At 45.2% G+C, this 17,385-nt stretch overlaps 2 protein-coding genes across 6 annotated transcripts in view; one reads left to right on the top strand and one right to left on the bottom strand.

The window, feature by feature from the left end:
* Dhx57 (DExH-box helicase 57) overlaps positions 1-2,812 on the top strand; it is a 51,293-nt gene extending 48,481 nt beyond the window's left edge. For all 4 annotated transcript variants that reach the window (XR_004388570.1, XM_032908819.1, XM_032908820.1 and 1 more), the window contains one exon: positions 2,176-2,812. Coding sequence is in view for 3 of the 4 variants with exons in the window: in XM_032908819.1 (XP_032764710.1) it covers positions 2,176-2,319 (144 nt within the window). In the remaining variant the exon portion in view is untranslated. The remainder of the gene's footprint in view (positions 1-2,175) is intronic.
* Positions 2,813-12,619: 9,807 nt separating this feature from the next.
* On the bottom strand, positions 12,620-17,131 carry Gemin6 (gem nuclear organelle associated protein 6). 2 transcript variants are annotated; one of them, XM_032908832.1, is made up of 3 exons: positions 16,931-17,131; positions 16,018-16,161; positions 12,620-13,456 (listed from the first exon to the last, which is right to left on the bottom strand). In XM_032908832.1, the coding sequence occupies exons 2-3, from the start codon at positions 16,140-16,142 to the stop codon at positions 13,081-13,083; spliced, it is 501 nt and encodes a 166-aa protein (XP_032764723.1). In that variant the 5' UTR covers positions 16,143-16,161; positions 16,931-17,131; the 3' UTR covers positions 12,620-13,080. The 2 variants fall into 2 exon arrangements, with proteins under 2 accessions (XP_032764723.1, XP_032764724.1); XM_032908833.1 differs by having other exon boundaries at positions 16,935-17,112.
* Between the last annotated feature and the right edge of the window lie 254 nt (positions 17,132-17,385).

Raw genomic sequence — 17,385 nt, forward strand, 5'->3', positions numbered from 1 at the left:
AGGCTCTGCAATATGAAATGACAACATTGCTTCAGGACCAAGAATGACAGAACTAATGGGCGGGAAGCATGAAACCAGCCTGAGGCAGACAAGGGCCTATTAACAGTGCCAGGGAAGCAGTGGGGTAGGGAGACTTGCGATGAGGGAGAACTGAGGCAGAGGTTTAAGTCAGACAGTGCTCAAGTAGTTAGGAGGCTGAGGCAGCATGATTACTGGGAGTTTGAGGACAGCCAGAGTCACATAGCAAAACCTTGCTTCAATAACAAAAACAAACAATAGAATCTTAGCGATGCATAGCTAAGCAAAAATAAATCAATAAAAATCATCCTAATCTTACCATTATCATAAAAGAAAAAAGTGGTCAGACTACCTCATTGATAGACCTTGGGTTTAATCAACACAAAAATAAAGCGATAAATAATAACTAAAAAAGAAATGAAGTATATATACTAATAGTCCCAAGAAGATCACTAAGGCAAGAAGATCACTCAAGCCAGGTACTTAAGCCTACAGATACTTAAGACTATAGCCTGGGCAACATAGCAAGACCTTATCTGTAAAAAACAAAACTTGAAGATACACCTCACAGGTAGAGCATGCAATCAACACGTGTAAGACTTAGATACAACCCCTGGTACTTAAAAAAGTAATAACCCCCAATATATTTTATTTAACTAATATACCCAGCATGTTTTAGTCCCAATGTGTAGTCAATATAGAAAGCTACTGAGTTATTTCACTTCTCTTTGCATATTAAGTCTTTAACATCAGATGTGCATTCACACTCTTCAGTTTGAGCCAGGTACGTTTCAGGTGCTCCTAAGTAACCACGTCTGACCAGTGGCTGTCATGGCCAAAGGGCCAGGCAGGGCTGGTTTGGTGCAGCAGCAGCTGATAAAGGCCGGCTGTCCCTGTGTGGACTAGATGACTGCAGGAGATCCTAGCTTCACAACTACACAACAGGCCTTCCTGAAAGGAGAGAAATCCTCGTGCCTAGAAGCTTCATCAAAGCTTCCCTCCTAAAGCGTGGTGTGGCATGTGCTTATACTCTAACACTTGCATGTTGAGTTGGTGGTTCATTCTGAATTATGGCCATCCTAGGATACACAGTGAGACCCAGCTTTAAGAACAAAGCTAAACCCTTTGCATCGTAACCCCAGGGTAAGACATATTCAGAAGCTCTTGCCCACCTTCAGCTACATAGCAAGTATGAGGGCAGCTGAGCTCTGTAAGATCTTGTCTTGAAAGCTAAAAATAAAAACCTGACCTGTGAGATGGCTCAGCAGGGTAAGGGTCCTTGCTGCTAAACCTGACAGGCAGAGTTCAAGCTCAGAACCTCCTTGTAGGAGGAGAAAATTAACTTCCTCAGGCTGTCCTGACCGTCACATGTGTGCCCAAACACACACAGATAGACCAATAAAACAAAAAGTGCAAACGTGCTTTTTAAAAAGCTCTCACTGGGGCTGGAGCAATAGCTCAGTGGTTAAGAGCACTGGCTTCTCTTCCAGAGGACCAGAGTTCAATTCCCAGCACCCACATGGCAGCTCACAACCCCAGCTCCAGGGATCCAACACCTTCACGCAGACATGCATGCAGGCAAGCACCAATGCCCACAGAAGTAAAGAAGGAAATTAGCAAACACCAAATACATACATGCATACATACATGCAAGTTCTCACTGAATCCTGGAATCCCAGCACTCAGGAGGAGGGGCTGGGATACTTTCTGTGAGTTCGAGGCCAGTCTGGGCTACTGTATGAGACTGTCTCAAAAACCCACAAGGTTGGAGAGGTGACATCAGCAAAGCCCTTTCTGTATGAGCATGAGAACCTGAATTCAGATTCCATGCACACTCCCATGTGTGCACACATGCATGCACAGACACACAAAATCAACAAGCTGTACTGTGAAAAATACTTAAAAGCCACACTTCCTAAAGTAATGAGACCTGGCAACACAGGCTGTGACCCCAGCACTCCCAGGCTGGGGCAAGAAGGTAAAAACTTCAGATAAGTAATGAATAAACGTGATAGAGATAAGTAAACAATAAGTGGATATACTTACAGTGGGCCTCACTAGTCACAGAGTGGAAATGTGCTAAAATGCTGTTGGAAGTCTTAAGTGATGCTGCTTATCATGACCTCAACACAGCTAACGCAGCAGTTTGCATCATAGGTGGCCGAACTGGTGAAGGAACTCCGCTGTGAGCTTGACCAGCTCCTCCAGGATAAAATTAAGAACCCAAGCATGGACCTGTGTACCTGTCCTAGAGGGTCTCGAATTATCAGCATGATTGTGAAGCTGATCACCACACAGTGAGACTGGCCGGTTGTCTGCTCTTCACCTCTGTTCCCTACAAGGCACAGGAGCACTCCTACCTCCCATGGAAGACTGACCTGGGGCTGCCCCTGGGGCACAGAGCCTGGGCCCCACAGCCCAAGAGACAGTCTCCACACTGGTGTTTCTGAAAACATGGGGACACTCCCAGCACAATTTGGAGTGTCAGTGGTAGGACAGTCTAAAACCCAGCTTGTCTTTTTGTGACTGTACCAAACTGAATGCAATTCACCTCATAACTCGAGACTGAATGTTTAATATAATTCTGTCTTAATGTATGTATTCTTCCCTCCTCCTTTTTATTATGCATTGTCTGTACTTAATTGATGATCCTTTTCTCTTGTTTTTTTTACTGGGCATGAGGAGAAATGTTTGGTTTTCCCTGTCATAATAAAGGCTTACCTGAGAGAACTCAAATGAAAGAAAAAAAGAAATCATGTGAGTAAGAAAAATAAAACTTTCATTTTAGACCTGGCGTGGAGTAAATGTGATTTGTTACTGATTTTTATTTTTATTTATAAAAGATCAGGGTTTTAAAAGAAGTTAGTAAGTTAATGTAATTAGTTCTGAGGGTGCTACAATGCAAAGCTGGTCTCCTCCACAACACCCCTATTAAAAGGAGAACAGCCTTCATAGTTTCAGTCTCTGACTTGTACATTTAAGAATCTTTGCTCTTGGGCTGGAGAGATGGCTCAGTGGTTAAGAACACTGACTGCACTTCTAAAGGTCCTGAGTTCAAATCCCAGCAGCCACATGGTGGCTCACAACCATCTGTAACGGAATCTGATGCCCTCTTCTGGTGTGTCTGAGGACAGCTTCAGTGTACTTATATATAATAGATTAAAGACATACACAACCACAAAATAAAAGAATCTTTGCTCTTACAGAGGACCTGAGTTCAGTTCCCAGAACCTGTGTCACATCGCTCACAGCTACCTATAACTCTAGCCTTCCCCCACACCAGACACCTCAGTGAAGAATATGTCTTATATAAGTTTTAGGAATTCTAGGCTGCCCAAAATTACCAAGTAGGTTTTAGTTTCAATACATTTGAAGAGCTTCCGTTAAGTATATTTTTAGTCTCTAATTCTCTTTGCATAAAGAAAACACATATGCAAAGCACCCGCAGTTTCAGCTGCTGATTAGCTACTGACACAAAGCTCTCATCAGAGTGGACAAACCTAAACCCCTTAGGAAGTAGAGAAACAAACTATCGTTGCTCCAAATAACTTTTTTTATTATACGAGTACACTGTCACTGTCTTCAGACACACCAGAAGAGGGCATCAGACCCCATTACAAATGGATATGAGCCACCATGTGGTTGCTGGGAATTGAACTCCGGACCTCTGGAAGAGCAGTCGGTGCTCTTAACCACTGAGCCATCTCTCTAGCCCTACGTAGGTGGTTTGGTTTTGGTTTTGGTTTTTTAATTGGAGAGAAGTGTCAGAATGGAGGTAACAAGTCTCATACTAAAGAAACTGAATTTGCTTTCCTCCTTGCATTCCTTATCTGTTAGGGATAACTTGCTCCCTGACAGTAACAAATTTAATCTTTATCCTTCTATAACTGAGGAGCTTGATTTGAATAATATGTCTAAGTACAGCATGTAGATCTGAGTCATGCGGTAAATGTCAGCTCCTTTTAAACATGTTCCTAAAATGTCATAAGATTTTGGAAAGTACTTTGTAAAATTAAAACACAAAAGCATACATTGTCCAGAGGTTGGAGAAGAAGCTGTCAGTAAAGTGCTTGCTCTGTGAGAACCTGAGCTGAGGTCCCTAGCTGTACACAGCCAGGCGCGCTAGTGTGGCGTGCTAGCGTGTGTCTACCCCAGTGCTGGGTGCTAAGGCGTGGTGGTAGACCCTGGAACTTGCTGGCAAGCCAGCTTAGCCAAACTGGTGAGCTAAAGGTTCCGTGAAAGACTGTCTCAAAAAATAAGGGGGAGGCTGGCAAGATGGCTCAGTGGGTAAAGGCACTTGTTACCATGCCTGATGACTAGAGTTTGATCTCCAGGCTCCAAGGAGAAGAGAAGAACCCATCCTCCAACTAGCACAGGCCAGCTGTGCTGTGTATATGCTAAATAGTAAATAAATGAATGTAATAGAAAATTTGTTAAGCACAACCAAGGAAGACACTGAAAGTTTGTTTCTAGGAGGCACGTGTGCACACACACACACCAGAGAGAGAGAGAGAGAGAGAGAGAGAGAGAGAGACAGAGACAGAGAGACAGAGAGAGACAGAGAGAGACAGAGAGAGAGAGAGAGAGAGAGAGAGAGAGGAGGAAGGAAGGAAGAGGAGGAAGAGGAGGAAGAAGAGGAGGAGGAGGGGGAGGAGGAGGAGGAGGAGGAGGGGACTCTGCTGTGATATATTCTCCTAATTTCTAGATCTAATGGGAACCCTCTGGAGGTATCTTGCATCACCCATATAAATAATAGCTCTTGAATAGTTACTCGAACCCCCAGGTAGATGCTGCTTTTCCCTTTTAAATCATTGCTGGAATTAATCATAAATCCTGGAGCTTCTTTCTCTCCACATTCAAGGCAAAAACTGCTCAGGAAATTTAGCCAATTAATAAAATACAAAAGCAGCTATTGTTTTCAGAAGGTAGGTCTCACTCACTCAGACCTCCTCCACCCCACGCCGAGGATAAGCTCACTCGTGCAAGCGTCTTGATCATGACCCTGTGTCAGTGAGTATTTGAGTGTTCAGAGGGCAGAGTGCCCAGATGGAAACAGATGAGAGAATGTTCTAGTCACAGCAACAGTTGCAGACTGTTCCAGGGTGGTCCGCTTCTTCAGTATCTTTTGGTCTCCTCCCACCTCTGGGTTGGGGAAGTTGGGTTTTGTTTGTTTTGCAGGGCTGGGCTCTGAATCCAGGTCCTTGTCCATGCTAGGCAAGGAATCTAGAGTCTACCCTGGCCCTTGCTTTTGTTTCATTTTTGTCTCACTATGTGGCCCAGGCAGGTATGGACCTTGGTGGGGGCAGGCATGGAGGGCAGAGGTCAACATCAGGATTCTCTATTGCTCTCTACCCTAATTCTGAAGACAGGTTCTCACACTGAACCTGGAACTCACCAAGTTATCTACACTGGCTTGCCGTCATCCCAGATCTATCCACCCACCTCCTCCCCAGCCAGCATTGAGGTGACATTCACAAGCTTGGCTTTTTACATGGATGTTGGGGATTCAGACTCAGGTCCCCGTGCTTCTATGGCCAGCACTCTACTTCCTGCGCCATCTCTCTAAGCCCTCTTTTAGTACTGTAAGTGTAACACACTGCTGTGTGGCTGACAATCGTGAGGAGTCACTGGATGGTGGAACTCCTTGCCATTTCTACATTATCACCCCAGTAGGATATCTGACATTGCACTTGTAGTGGTTTGATTAGAGTGATTCATCTTGCTTACTGTTCTACTGCTGTGAAAAGACACCATGACCATGGCAACTCTCAGTCTCAGTATAAAAGAAAGCTTTTAATTGGGGCTTGCTTGGTTTCAAAGGTTTAGTCCATTATCATTGTGGTGGGTGGGGTGGCAGCATGCAGGCAGACACAGTGCTGGGGAAGTAGCTGAGAGTTCCACATCTGGACCTTCAGGCAGCAGGAAAAGAGAGACACTGGGCCTGGCTTGGGCTTTTATAACCTCAAAGCTCATTAGTGACACACCTTTTCCAACAAGCTCACACCTCCCAAGCCTTTCCAATTAGTTTCACACCCCGATAACTAAACATTCAAATGTACGAGCTTCCGGGGCCGTTCTCATCCAAAGCACTACAGCCTGCACAGCCCATATATTTGAATACTTGGTCACCAGAGAGGAACTCTTTGAAATGAGCAGAGAGAAGAGCAGAGGAGAGGGCGGGGAGAGGAGGGGGGCCAGCTGCTCAATCTTCTAACTACAATGAGGGATGAAGAACAGGGCTTAAATCAATGTTTAACGTACTATACAAACATTGATAAATATGGCATAATAGTATAAAACAAACATTCTGTTAAGGAACACTGCAAACCATGAGGGCTTTGTTTGTTTCTGTTTTTTCTTTAAGTCAGGCATGTTAGTACAGTCCTGTAAGCCTAGCCTTGGCAGATAAAAGCAGGAAGATCAGGAGTTCAAGATCATCTATCATAAGAGCGAATAGTTTTACAACAACAACAAGGCAAGGAAAATACAGGAAACGCACTTACTGCTGCCTCTATCCCTGGCTTTACTGGAACCGTGAAGGGGCTCATTTTCCTTCCATGTTGAGTAAACGTGCATCATGGAGATTAGCCATCATGTCTTCCCTCTGCTTTGAGGCAGGCCAGAAGACCCACTGGCACCTGAGATTCCACTTGGAATAAGCTTTTCTTCATTCTGTCCTTGGACTTCAGATGTGTTAGACACCAGACATGCTGGCCCATGCCTGAATATACCTTCTAGACAAAATCTAGGAGTTACGTTGTTTCCATTCGTGTGCTGCTGGAGTGGGTGGAGCAAGATTGTCACATTGTACCAGGATATCCCATGCCTTGCAGGACACCGAGCAGCCAGTGTCCTTGTATTCTAGCAGATAGATAGCTCTAGCTTTCAGCTATGACAACCAAGTAGGGGACAAATTACCACCAAGTGAGACCAATAAAATTTATTTATTTATTATATATATGTACACTGTGGCTGTCTTCAGACACACCAGAAGAAGGCATCAGATCCCACTACAGATGGTTGTGAGCCACCATGTGGTTGCTGGGAATCGAACTGAGGACCTCTGGAAGAGCAGTCAGTGCTCTTAACCACTGAGTCATCTCTCCAGCCTGAGATCAAGTTTTAAAAATACCCGAAACTACATTTTGGAGGCTAGCAAGATGACTCAGAACATCTACATGGAAAAGAAATAACTGATTCCCAAATTGTAGACCAAAAAAATTATCCAATCCAAAATGTTAGTATTGCCAAGGGAAAGAAAAGTATTTTAAAAAATGAAATAAGGAACCGTTTTATAAAGTATAATAGCTTATTATCCAAATAAAAAATTGTGCCACTAACCATATCTAAAAATGCAAACATTTTAGACTACTAACAGGAAACCTCGGCCAGAGCAACTCTAATAAACGTACCATGGGGCAGACAGATCGCTCAGTGTGTAAAGGAAATCGTCAAAGCTACCAAAGCTAACCTGAGCCGGATCCCCAGACCCACGCAGTAGAGGGAGAAAAAACTTGCACCTTGTACTCTCACCTCTCACCTCCACATGTGTGCTGTGGTTCATGTATACACACATGCACACGCGGGCAAACACACACAAACACACACACGCACACACACACACACACATGCACACACACGCACACACACACACATACACACACACACACGCGCACACACACGCGCACACACACACACACACACACACACACACACACACACACACACACACGCACACACACACACAGGCACACACACATGCACACACGCGCGCGCGCGCACACATGCACACATGCACACGCACATGCAGACCGTGTGCACATATAGAACAAGCACATGCTATCTGAGTAAGACCAAGAAATGGTACAAACAGGAAAAGGCCATGTGTAGATGGAGAGCAATTCGGAAATGTGACCTCTCAGTTCTGATCTTTTTTTTAAAATCACATGTTTTAAGAATGTGAAGATACAATTTGTGTGTGACGGCTGAAACTATCACTGAGAAAGCCAAGTTATCGTTTTGGGCCCGCATTACAAAAGTGCGAACACACACGGGCGCTGGGCGCACGAGCACGCCGCACGCACACACACACACACACACACACACACACACACACACACACACGCATACACACGCGACGCGACGCACGCACGCACGACGACGACGCGACGCACGAAAGCACGCACGCACGCACGCCCCTTTATCTCCGTGCTAACTGGACAAAATCCCATCTCGTAGACCTCGGCTCACACATAAAACCTAAATAGGAACTTTAATTGCTGGGCTGGGTAACTCTTCTCTCCCAAAGTTTACTCATCCGGGTGCCAAAGAGGATGAAGGGCAGCGTGCTCTTCGGAAGACAGGCGTCAAAACAAACCAGGAGGCTGCTACACCGCACACAGTAAGGAAGCCAGCTGATTAGACCCAGAAGAACGCAACTGTGTCCTCCTGTAAGAAACTCACTCCTCAGCTCCGTACTTACACCGCAGCTGCCCCCGTTACTCCCCCATCATCTTTACGACACCCTTCCCTGCAGTGAGTATGGCTAAGGAGAGAGTAACCGAAGCATCGCAGGTACACCCCGGCACTGCCCGGAAACCCACAGTGGGCTGCAGAAATGCCTCCCACGCGGGCTTTGAATTTCATTTAAACGACGTATTTAATCGGGTGCAGAAGATCAGCTAACATGCTAGACGTTCGGAGCACGAAGATAAACAAAGGCACGGACAGATGTGCGCTCACTTGGATACAACTGATCCGGAACATAACTTACCCACAGAGTCTCAGTAGCTCAAGAATCCGGATGCCTATTTATTGAGACTACAAGGAAAGGGACTAAAGGCATCGGGCTTCCTAATTCTGCTTTTCCACTCAGGCCTATGGAGAGAGCACGGCGGTACTGTGCTTGTCTAGCATACAAGAGGCCTCTCTCCCTCATAAATAAGGTGTGCTTGTTTAATGCAGTGATAGTACTTGGGAGCTGAGGCAGGAGGATTGTTGCAAGTCTGAAGCAAGGGTGGACTACACTGAAAGTACCAGGCCAGCCTGGGAAATATAGAAAGGGCCAGGCCCTATCTCATAAACTAAAATACATAAAAAAGCAGTATAAGACCTGTACACAGAAAATTCCAAAGCACTGCAGTCCTGACTTCCGCACGTGGGCATACTTTAACAACTGCTGGATGGCGGGCACAACCTTTAATCCCGGCACTCTAAGTTCAAGGCCAGCCTGGTCTATAGAACGAGCTCAAGAACAGCCAGGCCTACATAGAGAAACTGGCTCAAAAAAGAAACCAATAAAAATAAACCTAAAAACAAAAACAAAACAACAACAAAACCCAACAAACCAAAATGCCGGGAAGGCCATGGAGACTGTAAAGCCTTTGCACAGTGCTGTGGAATATAAAATGGAGCAGTCACACGGAGGTGTAGCCATTCCTCCTTTTATAAACAGGAATCAGATAGCAGTCCTTAGCACAGGCACCCCGAGTATCATCTGTTCCCACCAAACTAACAGGTGACCGTGAAGGCCCCTACGTCCTCAGTAATAATCTTACTTCACATATACTACCGGGGGTGGGGGGTGCCCCTTACTTGCCCAGCCACATCATCGGCTCCAATAATTTAAAAAACTTGGAGAATAAAATCTGTTTCAGGCACGTCTCTAAGAAACAACGGAAATGTTTAGGAAATCAGATAAACACCGTATGGGGGAAAAATGACTACAAAGTTTGCTTCTAAAACAATTTTTAAAAATCTCAAAGGCTGGCCTTTAATCCCAGCACTTGGGACACAGAGGCAGGCTGATCTCTGTGAGTGGGAGGCCAGCCTGGGCTACAGAGTGAGGTCCACAACAGCTACAGACCCTGTCTCTGAAAAAATTTTTCCCTTTTAAATATTTCAAAAGCTGAACCAATACGCCCAAAGTCTTAAAGATTTTTTTGTTTTAAATCATATGTATATATATGGTAGAAGTGTGCCTGTTAGAGCAGGTGCACACAGGCCAGTGTCAAAGACCCCAGGAACTAGTTATACTCGGCTGTGCACCAAATGATGTGGGTGTTAGGAACCAAACTCCAGCCCTCTGGAAGAGCAGTGTGTGCTCTTACCACTGAGCCATCTCTCCAACCCAAGTCCTTTTTGTTTTTGGTTTTCAAAAGTATTCCTGATGCCATGTTCGAAGGCAGCCCAGGCTACCACCCAGAAGCAGCAGTAAACAGAGCCAGCTTTGGGAAAGGCTGCCTCTGCAGAGTCTGGATCTCCAACCGTTGGCCCTGAGGGAGGATCAACAGGTGAGCTAACCTGTCTGGGAGCATCTTAGCTGAGGCAGTGACAGGGAAACTCCCTTAGCTGCCAGTTTCCCTGGCAGAGAGGATCAATTCCCCCTCCAGCACTCAGGTTTTATTTGTAGGCGAATTGTTTAAACAGTCAGAGTTCAGTCGCCAAGAAGCCTGTCTCCCACAGACCACATTGACAGCAAATCTATCTACCAACACTAATGACAGGATCTGTCCCTGAGCCAAGGCCTGAGCGAGGTCATGGCTTCTCCTGTACGGCTTATCCCTTTTCAAGGGTGTCACCTGGTCAGAACCATGTCCACAAGCATGTCAGCTATTTTGTATTCTGCTTCCTCTATTACCTTTCTAAAGAGTCTTGGTCGCTGAATTTTACTTTTAGAATCATGGTGCTTAAAGCTGTGAGGAAAAGCCAAGTGTAGTGACCCACACTTGTAATCCCAGCTCTCAGAGGGCTGAGGCAAGGACATCGTGAGGTCAAGGGAGGGTCAAAATCAGCCAGGGTTAGAGTAAGAACCTGTCTCACAGCCTTACAGTCTCACACAGACACACACACGCTGGGTGGTGGTGGCCACGCACACACACACACACACACACGCACACACACACACACACACACACACACACTGGGTGGTGGTGGCTCACGACTTTAATCCCAGTGCTCAGGAGGCAGGTGGCTCAGAGTTTGAGGCCAGCCTGACCTACAGAGCAAATTCCAGGACAGCCAGGGCTATACAGAGAAACCCTATTGGGCTGGGGGAGGGGGAGCTGCACACCTAGGAATCTGTGAGAAATGGATTCTTGACTATGTAACGTACGTGTCTGAGACTGAGGCAACAGGACCACTGAGTCCTAGACCAGCCTTGGTTGCAAAACCAGACCCAGGGCTAGAGAGACTGTTCAGTGGTTAAACGTACTGCTCTTGCAGGGGACCCCAATTCAGGTACCAGCATCGACAGTGCGCAGCTCACAGCCACCTGCGACCCCAGCACAGCAGATATGACATTCACTCTTGGCATGGGCACACATGACTTACATTCACACAGACAATACACACATAGAGATGAAACACAAATCTTTTCTTCCCCTCAAGCAAAAGGAGGGCATGGTGGTGCATCCCTTTAAATCCCAGCACCCAGGACGCAGAGGCAGATGGATCTTGGTGAGTTTGAGACCAGCCTAAAGTACATAGTGAGTTCCAGGATAGCCTAAGCCACACAGTGAGATCCTGTCTCCAAAAAAAAAAATGCCATCAGCTAAAACCTTCAGCTTTACTATATTCTATTACTCGTCAGCTTTGAGTCACTGAAATGAACAAACCACCTGAAGCAGGCTACTTACGGAGAGAAACTTAGCTCAGTGCTGGGCGTACAGGACAGTACCATGACGGCAGCTCCATTTTGGTCAGGGCTGGAGCATGTCCACAAGAGTGTTTTCTTCCCGAATACACATCATGGTCGTATAAGAGCTTACATCATCAAACAGGAAGTCTGAGACCAGGTCCCCCAGCCCTTCTTGTGGTGGTTTGAATAGAAATGGTTCCCCAGACTCATGTTTGAATGTCTGGCCATAAGGAGTGGCATAAGTAGTAGGTGTGACCTTGTTGAAGGAAATACGGCACCACGGGATCAGGCTTTGAGGCCGCCTATGTTCAAGTTACGGTCAGCGCGGCACAGTCTCCCTTTGCTGCCTGTGGATCAAGATGTGGAACTTTCAGTTCCTTCTCCAGCACCATGTCTGTTACACGCTGTCATGTTTCCTGACATGACGATAATGGATTAAACCTCTGAAAATGGAAGCCAGCCCCAATTAAAGGCTTCCTTTGTAAGAGTTACCATGGTCATGATGTCTCTTCACAGCAATGGAACTGCACGACCCTTCCTTAGGGCATAGCTTCAATGACCCAAAGATTTAGACAGTTGTGAGGTAGCATAGAGGTGCTGGGAATTGAACCTGGGTCCTCTGGAAGAACAGCTAGTGCTCCTAACTGCTGAGCCACCTCTGCAGCCCTACGTCTCCTCTCTTAAAGGTAGAAGTCCCCATCACAAGAACTGAGGGGTGCATAAGCCATAGCCAAACCACAGCTGATTCAATGTTGCTGAGTCAACCTCAAAGACCAACTTTCTTCTCTCAAGGCAGGGTGTCTCTGTGTGGCCTTGGCTGTCCTGGAACTTGCTCTGTAGACAATGCTGGCTTTAAACTCAAGATTTGCCTGCCTCTACCCTCCAAGTGCTGGGATTAAAGGAATGTGCCGCCACCACCCGGGAAAGACAACATTTTAAAAACAGAAATATGGTTAGTCCAAAGAACCTGAGACTGATTTTTACTTTAATAGCTTATATTGAAATTTATAAATTTATTTCACATTGTTACACCTATTCAGAATGCACCCTTGTCTCACAAATAGGGTGATTTATCTTAAATCCCATGCAAGGAAATCTCCTTCCAAATCTGACTCTCCTGTGTTCTTTTCAGGACAAGGGACACTGTTCTGGTGCCTTCACTTCCTCTGATTTGACCTAAACAAAAACTTAAAATGTGTGCAGATGGGGTTGGGGATTTAGCTCAGTGGTAGAGCGCTTGCCTAGCAAACACAAGGCCCTGGGTTCGGTCCCCAGCTCCGAAAAAAAGAAAAAGAAAAAAAAAATGTGCGCATATACACATAGCAGTCATGTGCTTTGAAGTCTTGTAATATAATCAACTTACACTGGAAGAATTTAACACAGAACCAAACAGTGAAGTCAGTGTGCTCCTCGTGCGCAGCCTCTCACTGGGAAGCTGAAAGATGGCCTTGAATAAGATCCTGAATTCGGGACAGAATGATCTCATTAGAGCTGCTGCAATTTTCTGGAGCATATGGTGGGTCTATAGTGAGAACCCCAGCCACACAGAGAGTCCTTTGTGCGTCTCCCTCTTCAGTGACAGGGATGTGGTTCTTCTCAAGCCATTTCTTTAGGCTGGTTTTCTTCTTTTCCAGATCCTCAGGGCTGTACCCTTTACAATCTGCAGATGTGAACAGATGCATCAGCTTCTCTCTTACTCTGTGGTCCCCTTCGCTTACAGTTTCCACTGTCTGCACAGCATGTCCCATAATTCCAGTCACACACAGTCTGCCATCTTCAAGGAAGTTCACGAGGACAATGCTTTAAAGACAAAATAAGTTCAGAGCAGATTGGTAAAAGAACAACCTTAAGAATTAGGAAGAAACAATGGACTAAGAGCATCATCAACAACTGAGGTCCTTGACATCTACCATTTTGCCTAGCTTATCATTATAGGGCACAGCTAATGAGTATCTAAAGAGCGGGAGAGTTAGGGTTGAAATGTACTTCCAGGACAGTGCATGCTTTGCTCTCCAGTTCCTAACAAAGATTAAAACAAAAAGTTACAAATGCCTTAAATACGTGTAAGACAAGGCATATATTTAATTGTAGGATTGAAAAACAAAAACAGGGTTTGGAAATAGCTCAGGGGATAAAGGGCTGTACTGAGGAGTGAGACTCGATCCCTACCACATATGGAGGCGCAGGCGGCCTGGAATCCCAGCATGTGGGAAGCACAGACAGAAGACCCTTAGAGCAAGGTGGTTACTCAGACTTGGCTACTGGCAAGCTCTGGGTTCAAGTGAGAGAGCCTGCCTCAGTACGCAAAGTGGAGAGTGACTAAGGAAGCTGCCTGAGAGCAACCTCAGGCTTCTATCTATTCATGCATACATGTGCATGCTTAACTGCACATACCTCACAAGAATATGCACACATACATACATTCACGTAAACCACATACACATAAACCAGCTAAAAACATAAACATTAACGCTAAAGGCACCAAAGTAGACCAAAGAAAACAAAACACAAAATTAAAGAAACTGAAATTTAAAAATTAAAACTTAAAATTAGTAAGTCAGAAGATCATCAAACCCAAAGTTGAAACTGGGTTATCAGGGGTTGGGATTTGGCTCAGTGGTAGAGCCCTTCCCCAGGAAGCACAAGGCCCTGGGTTCGACCCCCAACCCCGAAAAAAAAAAAAAAAACAAAAACAAAAAAAAAAAAAAAGTTCCTTTTGCTTGTTTGTTTTTTAAGACAGGGTTTCTTTGTGTGGCCCTGGCGGTCCTTAAACTCACTCTGTAAACCAGGCTAGCCTCAAAATCACAGAGATCCACCTGTCTCTGCTTCCTGAGTACTGGGACTAAAGGTGGGCCAAAACACTTTAGCCCAAAGCTGTTCTCTGAGTAAAAAAGAAACAAGATTCACAAACCTCAGGCAAGACAGATGGGACACAATACTAGGAATATCCTTCCCAAACTTCCTTTTCTTGATTTGTTTTTTGTTTTTCCAAAGACAGGGGCCTTTCCCAGCTTTGTGTAAACAGGAGGATCACAAACTGGCCAGGTCAACTTAAAGTCCCTTTACCTTTTCACTTTCCTTAAGACACAGGCTAGCCCTGCCTGGCTTGAAATCCATGGTAGAGATCCACCTGTCTCTGCTTCCTGAGTACTGGGACTAAAGGTGGGCCAAAACACTTTAGCCCAAAGTTGTTCTCTGAGTAAAAAAGAAACAAGATTCACAAACCTCAGGCAAGACAGAAGAGTTCCCGTTAACCGAGCCACACATGGTATTTAGCTGTATGAGTTCCCACTGACAGCCCGTTTTCTGTTCTAGGATCCAAACAAGATCCTGGGTCACATTTAGTTCTCATGTTCCCTTACTCTCCCTTGATTTCTCAGTCTTTACTTCCTGCCACCTTGAGAGTTTTGAAAAGTACCAGTGAGGTATTTAGTAGAGCATCTCAATTTTTGGTCGTGTGGAGCTTTCTCATAAATATGCCAAGAATGATTAGGCTTTTGAGAAGAGTAACACAGAAGTGAAATTCCTTTTTGGATTTTTGCAAACAAAGTCTGTTTGTAGGAGACTGTGTGTTTTACTAAAGATCTGAGTGTCTGTAATCATAAATGGAATTAGCTTAATCGCTTTTTTAAATCCTGTCCTCGACTTTTGATATCAAAATTATATTAACTTCAGCCTGGTGTGATGGCTCACGCCTGTCATCACAGTGGCCACGAGGTTAAAGTAGGAGGATCAGAGTCTGAGGACATTTTATGCTAAATGCAGACTGGGAGAGGGATAATATATAATCCTCCACGGTGCTACAGAAACTTAGTAAGGTTACAAATACTTACTACTTCAATAAAGTATAGAATTTGCCAATAAAGGGTGTGGGCATTTTCCCCTTGACATCTGTGTATCTTCAGTCCCTTTATCTTTTGAGACAAGCTCTCACAATTGGATATGGTGGAGATACGAGGGTCAGGAGTTCATGTTTATCCTCAGCTACATAATGAATTTGAGGCCAGTCTGAGTTATATGAAACTTATTTCAAATATATATATATATTAGAAAGGTAGGTGTTCTGGCATTCAGGAAGTAGAAGCAGATGCATCAGAAGTTTAATGTTGTCTAACTATATAGCCAGATAAGGCCAGCCTGGGCCACATGAGACCCTCTGAAAGGAGAATTAGAAGAGGAGAGAATTTCTATTTTCTATTCCTGTAAGTGTGTCTGCTTTGCTATAGTATTCCACAGCAGTCAGGCTCAAAAGCAATTCTTATGTGTGAATAACCAGCCTTCCATCATCCGTCTGCCTTCTCATCTTGGATCCAGGACAGTACAGGGGATTGTCATTTCGGGAAAGTAAGACGAATACTCACTTGGCAGAGACTGGGTCTGTGGTTAGCAGCCATCCTTTATACTCCTTCTCACTGGCTATCACTCTCACTTCTTTGTAAACGTAATCCTCCCATTCTAAGGGGCTTTTCTTCGTCCATTCACTCATGGTTACCAGCTGGTTAGATCTAGAACCAGTACCAATTCGGGTTAATCACTGTGCATATTCCACTCATTCCAATGTTCTTAACCCCCTAATAGCCATTCTGGGGGCAGTGAAAGTCTGTAATTTGCCTGAAATTAACAAGTTTCTGAATGCAAGTAAGCACCGATACATAAAGCCAGTCTTTTTTTTTTTTTTTTTAAGATTTATTTATTATATATAAGCACATTGTAGCTGTCTTCAGACACACCAGAAGAAGGCATCGGATCCCATTACAGATGGTTGTGAGCCACCATGTGGTTGCTGGGAATTGAACTCAGTACCTCTGGAAGAGCAGTCAGTGCTCTTAACCGCTGAGCCATCTCTCCAGCCCCATAAAGCCAGTCTTAACTTACAGTCCTCCCTACTAGTAGGACTGAGCCCAGCCTGGGAACAAAGTGCGCCGTCTCAAGCCTCAAAAGGAACAACATTCAAAAAGCCCATTTGGAGTATAACAAACTGATACTATGTTTGGAGAATTCTTGAGAATGTTTTGTTTACTATATCCGGGATGAGGGTTATTTATAATTCAGACTGAGCTATGGTGGTAGCGAATGGCCGCAGGTATAATTCTCAAACTCCTGTGGCTTATCTATTCCCACCCTCTGCTCCCAATTCCAGATACTGCTTTCAACCTGGCTTTGAACTGGCCCATAGATGATACACAAACTCTTCAGCTCCGCTTTCCTCAGATAACAGGGTTTTGCCCTAAACCCTTTAGAGACATAACTGATGCGGGGTTCTCGGATTCCTACCTACTCTTTCTAGATGATTCTCCGCGGGGTTTGCGCCAATTTCCTCGTAAAGCGCTGAGGACGCGCGAGCAAAGCTCTAGAGCTCGAAGACTGGGTCCTGCCTTGAGGCCGCCATACCCAGAGCTGTGCGCAATGCAGGGAAAAGCGGCAGAGACGCCTGACTACACTCCGACTTAGCTCACACTCCACCAAGCAGTCTTGAGTCGGCCCGCCTGAGCCCAGCATGCTTTGCTCTTGACGTCATTTCCTTCCCCCAGAATCCTCCGCTCTGTAGTCCTTTTGCCTCCATTCTTGCTCGGGGGCGGAGTCGCCTGCACTGCAGGTTGTGTACAAGAAAGCCTGAGTTCTCCCAGCCACCGTGAACATTTCAAGAAATCTTTGTAAGAGGAAAATGTTCGTACCATGTCCTCAAAGCTTTCTAAGTGGGGTATGAAAATGCGTTTTTCCCCTGAATT

The sequence above is a fragment of the Rattus rattus genome, chromosome 7 (genome assembly GCF_011064425.1).
Source record: "Rattus rattus isolate New Zealand chromosome 7, Rrattus_CSIRO_v1, whole genome shotgun sequence".
Classification (NCBI taxonomy): Eukaryota; Metazoa; Chordata; class Mammalia; order Rodentia; family Muridae; genus Rattus; species Rattus rattus.

Bases quoted from the DNA above. Each gene is read 5' to 3' on its own strand.
- Gemin6 (XM_032908832.1), bottom strand. From the start codon at position 16,142: ATGAGTGAATGGACGAAGAAAAGCCCCTTAGAATGGGAGGATTACGTT. The intron at 13,457-16,017 runs GTGAGTATTCGT...TTGTCTTTAAAG, and splicing joins ACAGACCCAGTCTCTGCCAA to CATTGTCCTCGTGAACTTCC.